General features: G+C 40.4%; 1 protein-coding gene across 1 annotated transcript; it reads left to right on the forward strand.

Moving 5' to 3' along the window:
- The first annotated feature begins 18,328 nt into the window (after positions 1–18,328).
- Positions 18,329–20,366, forward strand: LOC123327193 (glycine-rich cell wall structural protein 1-like). Its single transcript, XM_044922880.1, has 3 exons — positions 18,329–18,334; positions 19,718–20,248; positions 20,337–20,366. Exons 1-3 carry the CDS (start codon positions 18,329–18,331, stop codon positions 20,364–20,366), a joined length of 567 nt encoding a protein of 188 aa, XP_044778815.1.
- Positions 20,367–20,415: the final 49 nt, after the last annotated feature.

The raw sequence follows: 20,415 nt of genomic DNA on the forward strand, positions 1-20,415 counted from the left end.
GAGTTTGAGGGTTAGTTGAGCAGGGGAGCATTTTAAAAACCAATTTAATAGAAATGAATTTTTTATGAATTATCTTTTATAAAGAAATTAATCAACTAAAGGTTACAAAGAAAACTTTCTGCATCTATTAGCTTAAATTTTAAAGAGGCTACTTATACATGCATATTTTGTATATTATTTTCAAAAACTTTATAATTTTCTCGTTTATAATTAATATATGTATTCAGCACCCTTATAACAATGCAAGCTTGCCACATTGGTTAACCAAATTCAAGACACCATTACAATAAAATCGTTAAATTTAAAACCACAACCCAAGCTGTAGCTACTAAAATCAATTTTATATTTATTTTATGGCCCAATCGGGCATTGTGACAACCTTTCAGTCAGTGTAATTTCGATTTCCCTTCATTGTCCGCCTTCCATTGTACGACATACGTACATATATATAGGGGATACACGAAGGAAAGGACTCCCCCAGATCCTTAGATGGCATGGCGAGTGGTGTGAATTGTGTGTGTGTGTGTATACAAATCGAGAGGGCAATGGCAATGTAAATTGTTGACGCGTTCATTGAAAGGCTTTGGCTGCTCGAGTGGCTGCCGCCTGTTTGCATAAGCCAGCCGAGCGGCCAAATCAAATGAATCGAATGCCAAAGTGAGTGGCTTTAAAGAATTGTTTTTGCCTCTTCTGTTGTTATTTTATAAAATGTGTATGTGTGTGTCTGGTGGATAAACAGGGGAGACACCGAAAAGGCGACGTGTCGAGAATATTAAAGTTGCGACCGCATATTAAATTACGGCCCACAGAAATGGCTCCGATTAGGTGGGCGGGCGTGTCAACTGGAGCGATGGCAGGTGGTCTTTTTCGATTGGGATCGGCGGTGGGTGTTGTCTGTGTGGCCCTAGAGTTTAAGCCCGGTCAACCGCAACAAGTGAACGCCCCTTGCAAATTGTTGCGCATACGCCATGTTGCCGCGTCGCCGATGCGATGCTCGCGCTGCTCGGCGCTGCCAACGTAAAAGTTTCCATTTTTGTGGGTCATAAACGTAAAATATCTTTATTGTGAATGACGCTTTGAGGTTAAAAATAAATCAGTGCCCGACCACCACGCGGCGTATGCGTAATGCGTAAATTTATATGCCGCTGTCTGTGTATTTTGTTTGGTTCTCTGGCAGTGGTGGCTTTTATGGCAGTCCTGCGTTGTTGTCTTTGCTTTAATTTTCCGTACCTTCTTTCTTTTGTTTTTGTAGTCATTTGTGAAAATATTGCCTAACAAAGCGTTAATAAATGAGGCATTTAATTAATTGCCGGCTGCAATTTAATTATGTAACCTTAGCACCTCGGGCGTTCCTGGGACTTTAACTGAATTTAAAGAGACTTAGGATCTGCTGACAGCCGGCAAACCGAAAAAAAAATACCTAGCAAAAAATATAAAAGTCATTAGTGCTGATGTGTCAGTAAAATGTATTATTTAGCACAAAGTGTGGAATATCCTGTTTAAGTTATAAAAGGTATGAGACTTTTCCAAAAGAGGCTAAAAACCTGTTAAATGTTATTAGACCTCCATCGTATTTTCTCCAAGTGTATTGCTTTGCAAATATGAACGGCACAAAAGTAAATTGAATTGCATATAGAGACAAACACATAAAAGATGGAAAACGAGTGGGGTAAGCCCTCTTGACAGCTGGTCACAAAAGCCAAGCAGACTGACGGCGGTAAGGGTTTTATTTTGGCCCAAGGGTTGGGGTAATAAGTGCAGACGTCAACACTCGACGCGATTGTTGTTTGTGGGCAGTGCTTTGGCAAGGAAGTGAGCGAGTTTGCTGCCACAATAAGCAGCAATAGAACAGCTACCAAGAAGCATCGTTTACTTTGAATCGCACAGATAAAATTACACTGCGAACTATTGAGGTATTGTTGGTGTAAAGTTATGTTATTGTTGTCGTATTATTAAAGTATAGTCGGTGTATTGTTAAGATATTGTCGTTGTATTCTTGGTGAAATGGTGGTGTGTCGTTGGTTAAAATTTAGCTGTGCAGTCATAATAGTCCTCCCGTAAAGTTGGGGTATTGTTGCAGTGCTATTGGCGAACTATTGTTGTGTTACGGAAATATTGTTGGTGTATATTGGTATTTAAAATATATTCCACAAATATTCAATATCTTTTACACCGTAATTTTAAACCCAGTGCCTTTAACAATCACCATGCAGTAATTTCCACCAAAATCGTGTACAAACACAGCAGCACTCCCGCAACGACATCTCCGCCAAAATGGAGGCAGTGCCGCAAGGAGGCGAATCGACCCGAGCTTAATGCCTAAGCCCGCTGCGACAGGACATTTAATCTCGTTGTATTAGAGGTGGTGTGAGGCAGGGACACGACACGGACGCCACACGACACGGGTCTTAAAGGACCTAAAACCAAAAACCCCGATGAGGGGAATGGGAATGGAAACTGGAACTAGGGAACTCGAACTCGAACTTGAACTGGGACTGAGACTGAGGCTGGGACTTAAAGTGCCTCAAGTGGAAGCAAGTCAACCGTGGCGAAGGACACCCGTCCAAAGGGTAATGCCTATACTTAGCCTGTTGCTGTTGCCGCTTTTATTGTAATTCTAGGAATTGTTATTTCTACTTTAACAAGCCAAAACCAAATCTCGGTCCTCCATTTACGTGGCCTCCCACATTGTTGTTTGCCTATGCTGTGCTCTGCTGTGTGTGAGTGCCGCATTGAGAGATGTCATGGGGCTAATGTGAAATCCGTACCGATTCCTTTTCATCTCCCGACCTCGTCGTGTTCTTGAGGTTTGACGCAAATTGCCATTGCTCGAGTGTAGAGTCTCGAGTTATTCCAACTCGAGAAGAATTTGAAATGCCAATGCTGCAAATTTTTGACACACTCTCGATGGTTTTGTGTGCTCGACTTTCAAATGAGAAAATATCAAGAGTCTTGACTTGGCTCCAGTTGCAACCTGAGTAGCAACACTCAAATTAAAATGCATGTTGACTTTTTGGGTAAATATTTTTGGCTACGCATGTAAGCGAAACCAGATGCAAACAGAGTTCCTCAACTTTTCGGCTTCTGTGTGATTTTCATTACCCTGAGTGCTGGCTGCACTGCTGGCCAGTGAAATATGAGCAATCTTTCCGGCCATTGGTCACATCTCAGTTGGCCAAAAGTGGCTTCGATTTGTGGGGTTTTCATCAAGCACACAGAAAGAAACTAACTAATTGCTGTTAATAATTCCATTTCATTTAAATGTGCATACACATAATAATTTTTAATACTATTTATTCACAACATATGAGGGGAAATGTGTTATTCTTTGACTTGCTGTATTAAATACAATTTGCTAAGATAAACATTGATTTGTTAACCCGTTTCGCTATCATTTTCCCTCTGTGATGAAATTGATTGCAACTAGAGTAAACACATTTCTAGTCCAACTACTGTGAGGGTAAATACTCAAAGCTGGCGTTCCAAATCAAATAAGATATCTCGCAGCAAATGAAAAACCCCTATCACACAAATAATGGCGTGAACAAGAGGCAATGAATATACGAAACTAATTTCCGGTCACCGACACAAACAAAAGCGCATCCAACCGGAAATCGAGTTAACCCGCAGGATAAAAGACCCCAAAAGACGCCGTGCGTGAGTCTAATTAGAATCCAGGTGGGTGGTGCAAAAACAAAAAAAATATATAGGTGCGAATATGGGTGGGACTGGGTGAAAAGCGAAATGAAAGCCATGTGCAGGATTTTGTGGGCGGGAAAAAGCTACTGGCTGATACTCCGCATATTGCGCAGTGAAGTTTTTACTACCGCCTCCGCGAAGCTCCAATGCTCGTTGCAAGTTTGTAGATAATGCATTTGCTGGCTGCACGCCCACACCTCGCTCGTCTCTTTATATATTCGTGTATCCATGTCTGTGTGTCAGAGAAGGACGCACAGTGCAGGACATTCGGCAGGATACTGGGGCAACAGGAACCCTATGTGGCCGACAGCCAAGTGCGAAACTAACGAAACCAACGACGTGGCCGAAAGAACCCAAAAAATGTTGCTCGAGTGCAGCTCAAACTGCGATTACGCTTCTTCCGTCCGCCGTTTTGTTGCACTCAATTTCGCTCTACTTTTTCTACTTTCTCCACCTTATTTACCTTTCTCCCCCTGCTTTTTCGTTTTTGTCCCAGTTGCCAGCCATGAAATATGCATATTGTTGTTATTGCTCTTATAGTGGGTGCACCTGGGAATTGCAGGTTGTATTCGGTTGCATCGCACTCAGGTGACAGCCGCACTCCATTCACGAAACCGACTTGAATGCATTTGTGAGTGAACTGGGTAGTTTCTAAATAAACATAAAGTTCAAGTTGTCTTCGTGAAACTTTCTTTGCCGCAAGATTGCTTTGGGCAACACAAATTAGGTGATAATTGAAAAAACATTTAGAAAACTCTATGCTAAAGAAACTTTTTTGTCCACTAGCAGCTTAAAGTTTATTTAAAGTAATAATTAAGTAGTAAGTCATTTAACTTGCATTTCTATTTATTTCTACTCTCATGATTAACCCAATAACGCCTTTTTTAATAAAGAAACAATTTAAGTAACAACATTAAAGATTTAAATAACCAAGGACATAGCTTCCACTGGTTTTTTTTTCATCCAAAAAGGTTGAACTTTTAGTAAGTGAAGATTGATTGTGTTTTGCATGTTGCATCCACGTTTTTTCACTTAATCCTGCAAATTGCAGTGATGAAGAATGAAAAAAATACCCGCATCGCATTACACCGCATAGCGATGTCGAGTGAATCGAGTTACCTGCTTGTTCGCTGCCGCAGTTACAAGTGCATTCTGGATGCAACTGCATTTGCATGCACTCCGCACGCTTTTATGCATTTCGCAGCGGATAAACCATCCATTTGGCCCCTCGAGGGGAAACAGCAGTAGCCGTAGCAGCGGCAGAAATGTGACGTGAAAAATGCATTTCAATTTTAGTGCTGTGCTTTAAAACAAAGGCTAATTAATGGTCGGTTCACATATCTCCATGGGCGTGGCACTTACGCGGCTCTGCACATGGCCAGGACCACGACCACACCCCACATGCACTCATCCAAATGAGGAGAGGTCCGTTTTTGAGCCGTGGACTCGAGGTCCTGGCGCTAGGCATTTTTGCACCCGCCGCTCCGGCCATCCAGTCCTTTATTAAAGCGTTTCCTGCATGAAAAGGACATCGTTGGATGGCTGGCTGGCCGGTTGTTTGGTTGGATGGCGGTATTCGAGTTGGGCTTGGGTTTGGGTTAGCCCAGCCGTGAGTGGATGTAAGTGTGTGCAGTGAGAGTGAGAGAGCGAGCCTGGTAAAACATGACACACACATGTTCGCTGGCTTAATTTCCGGTCTGTTGTTCAGCCAGTGAACTAATTAAAAGTTCAGACTACCTTCAGACCTTCAATATCTTAGGTCTTCAGACGAATTTCAAGGCTATTCAATATTAAATTGAATTCGTTGTCTGCATTTTTGGGATAAAGCTAAATGAAATTTGTGGCAATTTTCCTTTACTGTTTGTATCTTTTATATTGTCGCTTTCGGTAGGTGTATTGAAGATAAACATTTTTTAATTAATATTTCAAAATGACTAGGAATGGGAAAATAGGTTGATAAGGTCATAAAAGAATTCGAAGAATTTCGTTTGGAGAAAAATAAATTTATTAATTAACCTTCTATCTAATATATAGCTACATAAATAGTTTTAAAATGAGTACAGGAAAATGTTAAAAAAAATGTGTTAGACAATTTTGTGGGTCATCGTGAGAGAAGGAGTTTCCCAAAATGAAAGTCAGCACTAACATTTTACCCATCTCACCCCAAACTCAATTGCCAGCGGCTGGTGGTTCCTCAGTCTGTTCCGCAAAAAAAAAGCTTGGCCATATTTTTCACAGACATGGGAGAGATTGTGGGTGGATTGAAGGCAGGGAAAACATGCGAAAACTCAATAAAATATGCTGGTGTTTGGTTTGGTTTGCTGCACAGCCGGCTGAACATTTTTGCAGCTGCATCCAACGACAACGACAACCACAAAAACCTCGTCATGGCAACCAAAAGTTTTCGACAGAGCCACATACGAACTCCTACGTACATATTTTCATGTGGTCGTGGCGGCGGAAAAAAGTTAAATTATGATACCGGAGAGGTACGCCATAAGGTTAGCTTAAGCCGATTAACGAAAATTGAATTTTCAATTTGGCATTGATTGCACTCGCCGTAAGGTAACAAACAAAAATAGGGTACCGCTTCAATCCTTTTTGAAGTCCTTTAGCGAAAACAAAAGTTGTTAAAGTAATCAGGCTAAGTGGCTTTATATTTATTGATTGACCTGGGTTTCGATTATATTGTAGAACAACCGCAAATCCTTTTAAGATCAAGGTAGATTTATTTGATGTATTGATTTCTATAAGTAGTTTGAATTAAATGAGATTAAATCCCTAGACCTTGTTTAATTTTCATCTTAATTACAATAATATGGCTTTGCAGTTTTTCTTATGTTTCAGTAAATCTTCAAGTGTAAAACTAAGAAAAATATATGCAAATCACAACCCCACAGTAATATGGCATTTCTCAGAAAGGATTTTAACGCCCAAACAAAACTTTTACAATTTCCCGACTTCACCTTTGCCCCAGTCCAACAAACATCCAATAGAATCCCAGCCTTATTTGCTGAGCTCCAGGTTCGTGTTTAGTTTGGTTTTTAGTTTTGAAATAAGAGCGAAAGGGAAACTTTTGTGCCGCAAATACTTTGACAACTTTGCTGACCGCCGTAAGAAGATGACAAGCTGGCCGGGAAAATCCGAGAGCGGTCGTCGTCGGTCGGGGAAATTGTCAATTTGCTTTATCGCCTTAGAGGACCTGAAGCCACAAATTTATATGTATAGTATTTACTTGCGAGTTTTCTTTGCACGTGGGCGCATTTCTTCATTTTTTTTTGTTCGTCTGATTGTCTTATTATGCGTTATAAATCGCATGACGACTGTTAAACTGACTTTGAATGCTATCAAAATCAGAGTGTATGCAAACGAGCATAAAAAAGCTTTTTAAAAAGTCGCCAAGTCACAAGAATAAGCACACACACACACTCGCACAAATATGCTTATATAATTTGGGTATTTTCCCTGTTTTTCGTGTCTGTCTCTTTTGGCATTCGCTTCCTTCGTGCGTTCACATATATAAATATTTTTCACATTTTTCCTTTTTTTTAGAAATCAAATTAAAGGTATCCCATGTGTGTGGCTGTGTGGGTGGGTGTATTATGAAAATGCCATGAATTACCCGCGCATAAAAGTCATCATTAATTTCTCTGTGACGCTTTTTTGACAACCATTTTGGAATTTATTCACTCATTCATGAAGAGGCATCACAAACAGACTTCTGTTTTTTTCTGACGGAAGCACAAATTCGCCTACTTCCGGCGGGCTCTTATTTTTTCCAAATAATAATCGTTGGATAGCAAACAAATCAATCCTTTGAGCTTTATGAATGCCCTGTCAATTGATCCCATAGATTACTGGGTAACTTTAATTCGACCCTTGCCACTAATTCATGTCCACTTATTCGTTATTCCTTTTTACGAGTTCATCAAAGTTGTGGTCGGTGCTTAAAGACTTTGGGCCATGTGACAAGGATAAACAAGGTCATAAAACAGCGTGGGCATATAAAAAATGCGTCGAAGATTGCCGCAAAACGGCGCACAGATTCGTCCTGCGAGGAAAAGCAGCTGCTGTTGCAGTAAAAGCGGTAGCGGTAACAATGCCTGGAAACGGTGTCTGGAATTTATTATGCATACGCCCTGTAGTGCATATTTGTAGCGTGATAAAATCAGTTAATAGTCGCATGAATAAAACATCGCTGAAAGCGTTGGCGGCCAAAACAAAAGCTCCTGCAGCACGGGCAGGTGCAAATTTCTCGCGCCCGAAAACCGGAAACTCTTCTAAGCCCTATCGGTTTCCGCCAGATCGCTGTGGCTAATAAAAAATTAGCGAAACAACTTCGCCGGCATTCTCATCGCAATCAGTTGACGGCTGAAACTAATTTACTTGTCACTTTTAATTATTGTTTGCCATTAAGCGAAGCGTAAACCCGCAAAGGGGATGAATGCCGTTGCCGTAGAAGTTGCCTTTTGCCTTCCAGCTAGAGGCATATTATTAGACCATATAAATTCATGTCAGTCTACTTTCGGTATAATTAACTTTCATGTTTGTATTAGCCGGGTCCGTGTAGGCCGGTCTAAAGTGTTGTTGCTGCCATCCAAACAGCCAACCAGCCGGGCAGCCAGCCAGTTAACCAGCCTTCCAACTAGATAACCAAGCATCCTGCTGATTGTTATTAGGCCATAGTCATACATTGTTGGCTTCTGTGGTCGCCCCGTTGTTGTATTCGAAAACATGTCCGAAACCTAATTGTCTGTCCCCACAAATGTGCGACCGACGTTCGGTCAATTAAGCCACTGCGTGCGAGCGTAGAAATTAACTTAAATTTTCAAATTGTTTAGCCAACAAAGCAGTGTATGCACCTCGGGCCAGTTCTGGTTAGTGGTGTTTACTCCACATTTAAGCCAGGTCAGCAAATTAAACCATATTATTTTGGACGGCAGCAGGTAACATCGATAATTAGTGACAATGTTTGAACTATGGCTTATATTAATTATATATAGTTTAAGCTATAAAGCCTTTGTTGCTGATATGTTTAAACAAATAGCCCATCATAGGCTGAGCTTATCCTCTAATTTATATTTTTGAACTACCAAAAGTACATCTGTTATTTTGCTTATGGTTATAAAAATGGAAGAACTACTTTGGCTTTAGATGAAAATAAAACGTGTTCACTATTTGGCTTTCAAACAACTGTTTTCAATAACAGACACTTGCATAAATGTGTAAAATTGCCCAGTCATTCGAAAAACAAGTGACTGTTAAATAACCATGTGTATATATCAACATGTATGGATATTTTTGTGAAAATGAAAAAAACATGCTGTCATGCATTTTTTTTGAATTCCTAGGATTACAATTACAATTTTCGGAATAGCGAGTTGGCATGACAGACACAGACAAAATATTATTGAAATATTTCAGGCTCGACTTGTTTTTATGGGCAGAACCCAAACCGGATATGATATGTTGTTCGTTTTGCCTTGTGGTTTTCGACATTGGAGTTTTGATTTCCGTATTTTGCTTATTTAAAATATACTACTTTTTCATGTGGGCGGTTGGCCATCAATATTCACATCAATACACAGCCAAAGCCGCAAATTTAAAGCTCAACTGGCCACTTGAACTGCAAATGCCCGTTACTATGAATGCGATATTTTTGGATAGCAAGGTTGTTTCATTACCATGATGATGATTCCATCGCATGCGGTCCATTAACCAACGCGATTTGCAATCACAATCTGGGCTGAAACTGAAAATGTATCCATTTATTCGCCTGTGCATATCGCAGATTCTTTGGGATCGACACCGTGAATAAACAAATGTTGCTCTGGCCGACTGTGCGTGCATGTGAGGCAAAGCAAACAGACTAGGAAAAACATAGAAGGTAAACAGAGGGGAGTGGAGTGGGAAAACATGTGTACTATGGCCTCAGTGCTTGCCACCACCCACCCACTCAACATTTTCCACCCCCAAAAGCTCTCACATTTTATGCAGCATACTTTTCTGGCGTTATTTATAAAGAAGCGGAACAAACTGCAGCAAGGATGTAGTCAGATGGATGGAGGCACATGCATGAGGGCAAGGGCAAGTGATTTTCCCAACTAGTCTGGCTCTTTTGATGACCTTTGCATTTAGCCTTGTCATTCGTTTCGTTGCATCTACGAATAGTTGGCTAATTGAACAAATATTTATTAATAGCCCGCTTAATTATTACTCTCGATTATGGCAACCTTTTGCAAGGTTATAAAACCATAACTTCGAGGTCGAATCACTCAAAAAGCTCCAGACAACACGGAAACTTAATACAAACGAAACTAAATGAATTGATTGAATTACTGATTAGAATTGAATGTCCTTGCACTTTACCTTTTTTGCTTTGGTGGTTGTAAGTTCCTGGAAAGTACCATGCAAATACCATAAATTATTGCTAATATTCAAATAAATAAGTTATAAATATTGATGTGATTCCCAGAAAATTATGACAATACATTTGATTTAATTTGATTTAAATAAAAGGTTGACATTTATAATAAAGAGTTTTGTGGAATATTATTTCAGCTGTAACCCTATCAAAAGAATTAACTTCTGTTAAACAGGAATAGGTTTTCTTAAAAAATTCCTCAAAACGGCATAAACTTTTAGCAAAAATTTGATTTAAAAGCCCATACTTAGAGATAACCCAGATATTGAATTGAAAAGAAATATTATAAGTAAATTTAAATAGAATGCTATTCAGGGGTATCGATTTTCAGTTACCCATTGATCGCGTATTTATAGCCGACGCATTGTCATCGAAATCAAAGGGCAGACGGTAATCAGTGCTGACTAATGCCGCTCACGGCGGATGGCGAACAATAAAGGCAAACTTTGGCGTCGCAGGACATCGTCGGGATATCGTGGCCAGGTGGCAGAAGGACATAACCTGAGCACAGTTCATGTGTGGCATAAAAATTACGAACTAATTAAATACAGCAGATATATTTGCGTCACGTGCGCGACGCTGTCTGGCCAGGTGAATAGGTTTGGTCCACCAGTTCGATGTTTAATGGGCAAATAAATGGGCGTCAATGTTCTCGGTGAGCATACTAATTGCAGTGGACGCTGCTTTCCCACCAAAAATTCCGACCGGGTAATTGCCAGTTTTCCATTACTTTTTCTTTTGCGGCGAGCAAGCAGCGTGTAAGTGACAAATCAGCTGCAAAGAAAGTGGCGCCCAACGCACATTTACATACCCGAAAAAGAAGCCTCTGCCGAGTGTGACATTGACTGAGAGACCCACTTCTGGCAACCGGCGGAGCGTCCTTCACCCACTTCCCCACCCGCCCCCGCTGGCCCCATCGACAACAAACTGTTGCTTCTCAGCTGTTTTAGTACAGATTTTCCCCTGATCCGCGCATGCGCATACTACATATCCCGTTTAGTTCGCACTTGAGGGGCATTTCCCCAATTTTGCGCAACAGTTTGGGTCATTTTTCTTGGGTTTGATTGGGACTTTTTCGAGCTGTTGCTTCGCGGCACGGAGCATTCGACTTTCCGGCGGAGTCGCAGATTCAGTCTGTTTGGGGACTTTACGGCGTGCGAACGTGTGGCAGCGAAATTCTAGAGGACACACACACACACACATACAGCGAATTCTAAGAACCAACGGTGCGGATACGCAACGGTCAGCGCATATACACATACACAGACTCACACACGCGCGTAGTCAGGTAAAGCACTCACATCCTGTTGGTGTACACCTGTATTGTGTGTGTGTGTATGTGTGCGTGCTGCATATAAACGCGTTTAATTAATGTGAAAGTGTCGTCGGCGCTGCCGTTTTTTCTTTTTACCAAATGTTCAACGCTCAGCACTCGCTTTCAGAATCGCATAACCGTTAGCCGTTAACCGTTAAGTGTGCCGTTCATTTTCCGTTGGGCGATTATCAAGTGCTAAAAAACGTTGAATTGATTTCGCGAGTTTTCCTTGCGATTTTACGAATTTTTCCCAGGCAGTGGTAAACCAAATAAAAAACTCACTTCAAGTTGAATTTTGTGCAGAAACTTCTTGCCACAGTGTGTCAGCAATATAAAAAAAATATTTTAACTTTTTATCACACATAAAAAAGCTATAAATAACCTTATTAAACCAAATTTTTCAATTTTTAGTATTAATTATTAAAAGTACACATAAATATTTCAACTTCTTTGAGCAACTGAATCACTTGCCTGTAAACCATTTAAAAGTCGAATTTAATCGTTTTCCATTATAAAGAATCGGTGAAAAAATATATTATTCTCTCTTATGTTTAACAGACAAGAACAGTGGTTTTAATTTTGACTTTTCGATTCATTTTGCGATTTTTGCAAAGTTAAATTTCGCACTGGAAAAGATACTTTAAGTCGCTCCTCTTTATATGGCAGTCATAAAAGTGAAAATGTATTTTTTATTTGCCACAGCTCGGCGGTCTTGGTTTTGCATTGTGATCCGTGCGGCATACCTGGTCATTTCAGGTGAGTGAACAACTCGCATTCGGGGGAAAACTGGTTGAAAAACCCTGAAAACCACATTCAAAATGTTTGAACTTTCCAAGAGCTTTCACTGGTTATTTCGACTTTGTCCTTTGATTTTCAGCTGCCAAAATGCATTAAAGTCGCAACCATAAACGCAACTAATTAAAAAGTACTCGCAGGATACGAGTGAAGTGATGTGTGCCATAAAAATGTTCGCAACTAATTAAATTGTGATTATTTAAGGAATTTCGAGTGCATTTGATGCTCGCACTGACATGTGTCTGATGGAAAATCTTAATAATGTGTGAAGGGCAAATTTAATTGACCTTGTGTGTGTGGAATATTTTTGATTATGAAGTTCAAAAGTAGCTACCTTTTGCAAATTTTGCAAGTTACCATATTAATTGGATGTGATTAGCTTGGTTTTCTTTGTACTAACAGTATGCAAAAATATATTGAACATGTTATACTTAATAGGAAACTGGCACAAAAAATAGCATTTTTGTTGAGAGGTAAAACCTGACTTTTAACGAGCATCATTATTTTAGTTTTTTGATTTAAAAGAATTGTGGCACACCTGATCTACTTACCATTTAGCCCAACTAATGACCTTTATTTTTTTAACATTGCTTCAAGTGCCCTTCAAGTAGATTTAGGTCATCGCAAGAACTCGACTATTATTATTCAGTTCTATACATTTAACAAAAGGAAAACAATTTGCGTGAAATTGGATCCAATCGCAGCAGACACCCCTCTGCAATTTTCCATCTCAATGCAATAGTTTATGCATCAACTTTAGCCACTCGAGAACTGGCCGTTAGTAGTTGATTTTTCTTCCGCTTTTTTCTGCGTAAAATTTCACTTCAAACTTATGCAAATTTCTGGCTTAAAATTTAGCCTGCAAGTCAAATCAAAAGTTATAAGTAGAAGTGAAAGCAGCGTGGAGAGTTGCAAATGCGAAACTTCTGGATGTTGCCGATTTTAAGTGATTTTAAATAACTACAGGCAACTTAAACTTAGCAAAGCAAGTGCATTTGTGAAAAAAATAAAGAAAAACCATGTAATGACATAATAGTGTAATGTCTTTTGCCCGCCGACAAAGGACAATAACTCAACATCAGCGACAGCTTCAAGGACTTTCTCTGAGTTCTGGCTTTGTAATTTAAAATAATTTCCACAGTGCCCCCTAAATGCCATTAAGTATTAAGTCAACTGAGCTCTGAGGTGGGGGAAAACTTTCTGCTCTGGGTGTATGTTTTGTGTTTTCTTGTTTTTGTGTGTGGATGGCCTGGTTTGTTGTGTGCTTTCTCCCCCCTTTTTTTGTGCTGTGTATTTTTTGCTGCATTTATGCACATAATTGAGCGGCGAAATTAATGGCACAGACAGCTACATTTTTTTTTTGCAACCTCATGTTTGTTTCACAGAAGTTTGCACTGAGGCTTCAGTTATTTTCACAAAGACTCGGATTAAAAAATCTACAAATATTGACCCTAAAATGAATGTAAGGTTTTTTGTCCGTTCGTTTTTAATTTAAGCACTATGCACTTAATTCTTAAACAAGATTAGGACAAACTTAAAACTTCAAATCTTTTAAGATTCTTGATTTGTTCAGACTAAAGTTGACCCCTTTTTTTCCATCATTCTAATGCCTAGAGTTTCACCCTGTATTTATTTGTACACTTTTGTTGAGCAAATAACACACTTTTGTGCCACAATTCAGCTCGATTAGTTTTTGGCCCACACACTCTGCGAACGCCCTCGCAATTCGATTGCAAAAATGTATTTGCCACATTTGACACTACGGCAATTTGCAATTCATTGTCGCCTGGCAAACTGAAATTCATCATTTTGCATTGAAATTTTTGGAAAATATTTGCGCATTGAGTATGCAGTGCGCACAAAATTAATTAGGAATCCTTGTCGTTGCGGCTGCCACATTTAGAAGTCGAATGTGGTTGTGGCACTTTGCAGATGCAAAGCTTTTATTTATCGAAATTACGAAATATTCTAACTAGAGTTCATTTTTTGAACATTCATACAGTCCTTTCACATCAAGTGGGCATAAAATTGATATTAATTAGATTGGTAATTGAAAACGTAGCCAATTGAGAGGGGTTAAACATTGGTGTTTTTCTATTTATATACCAGTGCAACTGAAACATGTTTCTATATTCTGAAATTGATTTTATACATTTTTATTCAGCTTGAATGTATTTGTCACGCTCCTTTAGCTTGCGAAAGCTTGGCTCATTACATTTCTAATTTAAGCATGCTACATTTCATATCAAATCATAATTGAATAAATGTGATTTCTAGCGTATGCAACGGCGCACTAAAATTCATGTTGCGTGTGCACTAATAAGCTATCAAATTGGATTTTCCCCGAATATCCTGGCCCACGAACATCCTGTTAACACGATTGTAGCACTGGCTTAAGCTGTTTAATACCCGTGCATAGCGGCTTTATTGAAAACTGATTACTCAGGCAGCAAGGATCCGTGGTGCTGGCCGAAAGCCGTAGACAAACATATTAACGAACGGAGGGCATCGATGCCTGACTTTGACGCATATTGGCCTGGCAATTAATCCGCCTAGCCAAACAAATGGCAACATATTGTGCTCACGCACGCATGAGAATAACAAAAACATCTCAGGACGAAGAACTCCTGGCCCAACCTAAACTAATTGACCATTCGATGGAATTGTTTCGCTTCTTTTTGGGGTTCCTCCTCCACTAGCTTGATGCCCAGTAATTAGGTTTCCTTGTGGCGGTAATTTCATTTCGTTCGATGAAAACAGTTTACAATCCTTGGTGGGCAATAATTATGCCACAATTGTGTATCTTCTGCTGGCATTGCAGTTACCACTTGGCCCCGCAATTCAATTATGAGCACTCATCAGTCGCACTTAGCCAAAGTCTTAAGCCGCCTTTGTTTGCGCCACACACTCGATTTCCATTCAATTTTCAAGTGGCTACTGCGGCGCATGGCTAAACAAATTACGCAAAAGATTTAATTAAGCAGCGTTAATGCCTCAGTGACAGCAGCTCTGCTCCCCGGGCACGTTCACGTGCCGTATACGTAATATGCAAATGCTCCAATTGCCCGAGGGCAATGCCAAATGGGGGATAAGCTCCATTCTGTTCTGCTCTGCTCTGCTCTGCTTCGTCTGCCTTTCCGTGTATTGAACTCTCTCCTCTCGGCTACCCCTATGTATGTATCTCCTACGGGGCTAGTACCCTTTATAATGGTCCGAGATTATTGGCCAACCCATAGAGATCCTCGGGTTCATCTGCGAGCAGAGGCTTGGGGAGGTAATTAGCATTGCAGCAGGTGCAACCGCAGCAGTTGTCGTTAGACGGCAAGAAATGCGAATGGAAATTGCTGGAAAGTATGCAATGAATATTCCTTCATCTGCTCCTGGCCAGAAGCGTTGCAAACGCAGATGACTTGCACCGGGGGAGTCACTCTACTTCTGTTCTTCCTCCGGCACGCCAACGCATTTGTAGCTGAATGTGAAAAACGAAACTTTGCTACACTCGGCGAAGGAAAGCTAAACTAAGCAAAATCATCACTATATATAAATTTTAATTAAAAAAAAATAAAAACAAATAAATATAGTAATTAAACTTTGTGCATTGCTTTTAACTTCAATTTACGCGTATAATAAGCAGATGATATTTTTTTGTTTCGTGTGTGATATATGCAAAATTGAAATGGTAAAATAATACTACTTGGGTTTAATCACAAAAAAATACAATTTATTTATTTATTTATTTCATAATTTTGTAAATATCCTTGGTAACTCAAGTGCCATTAACTAAAAATAAACATAAATGCCAGCCATTTACTTTGAACTTAACTTGCAAGTAACCTCAGATTTTACAGATTTTTTTATTCAAGTCTTCAAAATATATATCCTTGACTCCTAGGACGAATTCCGTTGCTGTACACGGCTTTTGTCCTGCTCGGCAGGCGAACAATAAATGAGGCAGAGGCAAACAAAAGATGGGCCTTTACTGACACACAGTTACGTATGAATGTCCTAGGCGAGCGTGTGTGTATGTGTGCGTGTGTGTGTGTTGGTTCGGCTAAAGGACCATCGTATCTGCTTTCTTTTCCCTTTTTTTTTCTAATTGAGCCATCTGTGTGTGCGTGCGTCTGCCATCGTTTGTTTTGGCCACTGTGCGTGATGTGCTTGTGTGGGTGTTAGTGTGTGTTTGTCTTCAATCAGCGCTTGAGTTGGCAACATGTTGTTGTTTTCACTGCCTTGTTGCCCATCTTCGTCTGACTTTCGGCTAAAAATATTTAACTCACATTGCTCGCTGGGTGGAACGTTAAATACACACACACATACAATGCGAAGGCCTGAATTTTGTCAAATTTAACACAGGAAAATCTCTCGCTTTCCCTCTCAGTTGGTCCAAAAATAATGGCCAGAGCTCCAGGAGCTGGGCTGTGTGTTTGCTCTACGCTTTTATCGTTTAATTTTGGATACTTCAGTTGGGGTGCGTGCCGAAGACGAAATCAATAAAACCGGCAAGAGTCCACGTGTTCTGGCCACGAGCGGTTCGCATTAACGGATTTTCACTGCACCCGAAAGGAGGCAGCCCCTAGCATTTATAAAATCCAAATGGAAATGACATTTATTAGAAACCCGATGGCTGATCAATGGATTAGATATCACTGTCATTATTACTCCAATTATACGGCCACATTGAGCGGTGATTAAAGCTGCCATTCGGCAAAAGAATAATGATGGAAAAATATTGCCTTAAATACGATACCCACTCGACAGATTCTGCATATATTATGAATCATATTAAATTAATTTTATTCATAATGCTTACATAAGGCAGCGTGTGATTTGATTTATTACCAGCGCATAAGGCTTTAATTAACTTGATTTTGTTTTGTCGATGTTATGCACGGTGGAATTTTACAAACCATAATTAAATTTAAAAACAAATAGGGAAAAGTATCCCTGCAATGTATTTATTTGAATAATTTGCTTTCAGTTAGTTTGTGTTTTCCTATTCGTTTGCTAGGCAATTACATATTGTAATTAAATGTATTTGCATAATTTACCCAACGTATCAAAATTAATTTTACCCATCTAATAAAATATGTTGCTTTTAATTAGATTGCAAAATTTACAAATAAATTTAGTGGAATATTGTTTTCAAAATACTCAGAGGATAATTGTATTTCATAATAAATCTATTTGGATGACCACTAAAAGAATAAACGTAGAAAATAATTCCTAGAAAATGTGAAAAAGATTCCATTGGAATTAAATGTAAGTTACCCAGAGAGAAAATATCTTTCGGTATAAATTTGATTCTAAAAATTTTTCGCAAGCGGTCTAAAGCCCACTAGGAAATTCCGAAAGGCTCGTAGATTGAGCAGAATGCCGTAAAAGCCAACCGCATTTATTCGCCACGCTTAACAGTCTTAAATATTTAAGCTTGTTTGCCCTCAATTGCAAAATGCTGACCTAGAAAGTTGCCTCCGCCAATCGTCTTCCGCCGGACTAGGTCCTCCGAATCCTATCCGCCGTATTCTGTCAGCCGTCATCAGTCCGTGTCCGGTGTCTGGAGTCCTTCGTGTGTCCTGCTGTCCAGCTGTCGGTCTGCTTGTCGGCGGATACTTTGTTCTCGGTGGCACATAGTCTATATGGTCTAGATGGCCAACGTTAAGCACACAATGCGGTCTCCATTCGGCTTCTGGGCTCTCATACTTTATTTATTTACCATCAGCACAATTTATTTAACGTAACGTTAAAATTTCACGCAACATTGCAAAGGTACGGGGCGAGTGAACATTTTCCACTAAATAGTTTTACGTTTCCTGGCAAATTGATGTAGCCACGTTGGCTTCAAAAGTCCTTGTGCTCCTTTCCAAACGCCCTGGCCAAAAAATACAAAAAAAAAAAAAAAAAGCAGACGGAAAGTAGGATGTCTCAAGTCAATTTGTTGGCTTTCCTCTGAGCTTCGGGTCGAGCATCTTGCCAAAATGTTTACTTGCATTGAATAATTCAGTCGGCAAAGAATGTACACCAAAGAGTAGACATGCCCCGGGGGTGGAAAAGTCGTCGGAAAAGCCGGAAAAGCGGAAAAGTCGTCGTCGGGCCACATGGCTGTGAGTGCAGTCAGAATGCCAGATATGTGCCAGACAGTTTGACACATGCTTGCCAAGTCAAATTGCATTAGGCTTCCATTTGGGCAATTGCCAAATAGTCATGCAAAAATGCTTTGCTCTGTGTGTGGCTGTCGCTATTTCCAGCAATTAATAAAGTGATTATGCCTCAAGCGCATTTTCATGAATTTCCACTCGCACAAAGTTGTCGCCAACAATCACACGCCCTTCTACGAATTCAACCAGAATGAATAAATGGCCAGGACCAAACTCATTTAACTTTTTAATTGTGCAGTTTTGTGGGAGGCAGCCAAAAGAATGCTACCACAGTGGAAACTTTAAGTGTGCAGAACTTTCAAGACTATTGCCAAAGTTTGAATGCTCTAACTGAAATAAAATTATACAAGAAATCGACAAAAAATATAAAATTGATAAATATGTTAACACTTTTAACAAAGTAAACATATCCCTTATTAAGTGTTTACTCCTTTTTATGAATATGTCAAATGGTTGTTAATCCAACATGCATTTTTTATCTCAATCAATCGGATTATGGTCAGCTTGTGGTGTAGTAAATACAATCGAATTGCAAAATCTGTTGACTTTGTTATGTTGTCCGTCAGAGAAAATATGAAAATTGACAGCTGAAGACATAAATGTCCATAATATTTAGTTTTTTATAATCAATGAAGTTTGCTTTAATTTGTGTACGTGCAAAATGCAACTAGAATGGTTTTAGGCATAGAATGGAACGAAAAATAACATAGAGCTATAATCGTTTAATTAAAATAAATATTTACGCAAGCACACAGCTTATAGATGTTATGGCAAAAATTTGAATCTCTTTAAAGTTGCTGAATAAATAAATATTTAGTTTCATTGATTGCCAGTCTTCTGTAGCCCATAAAAGCACTTTGTACGCCATTGAAATGTGTCTATAAATATACCAATAATTATCCTTACTATTTAGAGATACTTTGTGTAAGTTTGGCTGAAATATTTCGCTTCAGTTAAACTTAAGTCACAATTCGGTGGTGGAAATAAATTACAAGTACATCCGATGGAATTGTGAATAGAATACAGCCACCTTGACTTGGCAGCAAATTTAAAGTCCCCTCTGCCTTTGGGGGTTAATGAGTGTATAAATTGAGCACAAAAGCCAGGCCAGGCAATAAGCGCATTAATTGCCAGTGCTGAAAAGTACCTGGATAAATGGTCGCCTGGGCAACGGGGCGTATGAGCGATGTCAAGTGGCCGCAATTAAAGTGAAATTAGCCACTCTAGCGGTTTCTCAGTGTTTTTTTTCTCTCTCTCGGTTTTTTTTCTTTCCAGGAAGAGCTAATAAGAGCAGCACATCTGGAGGAGAGCACTCCTGGCCCATATTAGACATCAAAGACGGCAACAACGGCGGCCAGAATTTTCTCACGTTTGGATAGTGTCGAGGAGGTGCAACGCGGTCGCAGTGGCAGCGCTGTGGGAATAACGCCGCCTGGCGGACCAGGAGCGGTATCTGCCGGTGTGGGATCAGGATCGGGAGCGGGTACGGTGGCAGCGGCAGTGGTGGCAACGGGTTCACCGGCCAGGAGTGGCCAGCAGCAGTACGTCGGTGGAGGCGGCGTCGGCGGCGGTGGAGGAGGCGTGGCGGGTTCGGCTGCTGTGGGCGTGGCAGGTGCAGGAGGCGTGGCAGCGGTACGACAACGCAGCGCCAGCACGGTGCTCGACATCAATTTGCCGCAGCGCAAAGTGTCCGTTGGCGGTGGCTTGGCCGGACCACCATCTCCAGTTATTCGGAATGGTTTCAGTGTCTATGATCCGCCGCAATCATTGATTTCCAGCCGGCACGCCAACTTTAATGGCCAGGGTGTGGGTGGGGGCGGCGCAGCAGGTGCAATAGCAGCCGGTGGCACAGCAACCGGCGTGGGTATAGCGACTACTAATCGCGGACGACTGTCCATCAGTGCAGCATCGGGCGGACCACTCATCGGATCATCATCTCAGCTAACAGGTGGAGCTGGTGCAGCAGGTGCGGGCTTAAGTGCAACGACAGGTGGTGCTAGTGCAGTTTCGGGCTCCACCCTCGGGGA

This window comes from Drosophila simulans, chromosome 3L (genome assembly GCF_016746395.2).
Source record: "Drosophila simulans strain w501 chromosome 3L, Prin_Dsim_3.1, whole genome shotgun sequence".
Lineage (NCBI taxonomy): Eukaryota > Metazoa > Arthropoda > Insecta > Diptera > Drosophilidae > Drosophila > Drosophila simulans.

Bases quoted from the DNA above. Each gene is read 5' to 3' on its own strand.
- LOC123327193 (XM_044922880.1), top strand. The intron at 20,249-20,336 runs GTGGGTATAGCG...CTCAGCTAACAG, and splicing joins CCGGTGGCACAGCAACCGGC to GTGGAGCTGGTGCAGCAGGT.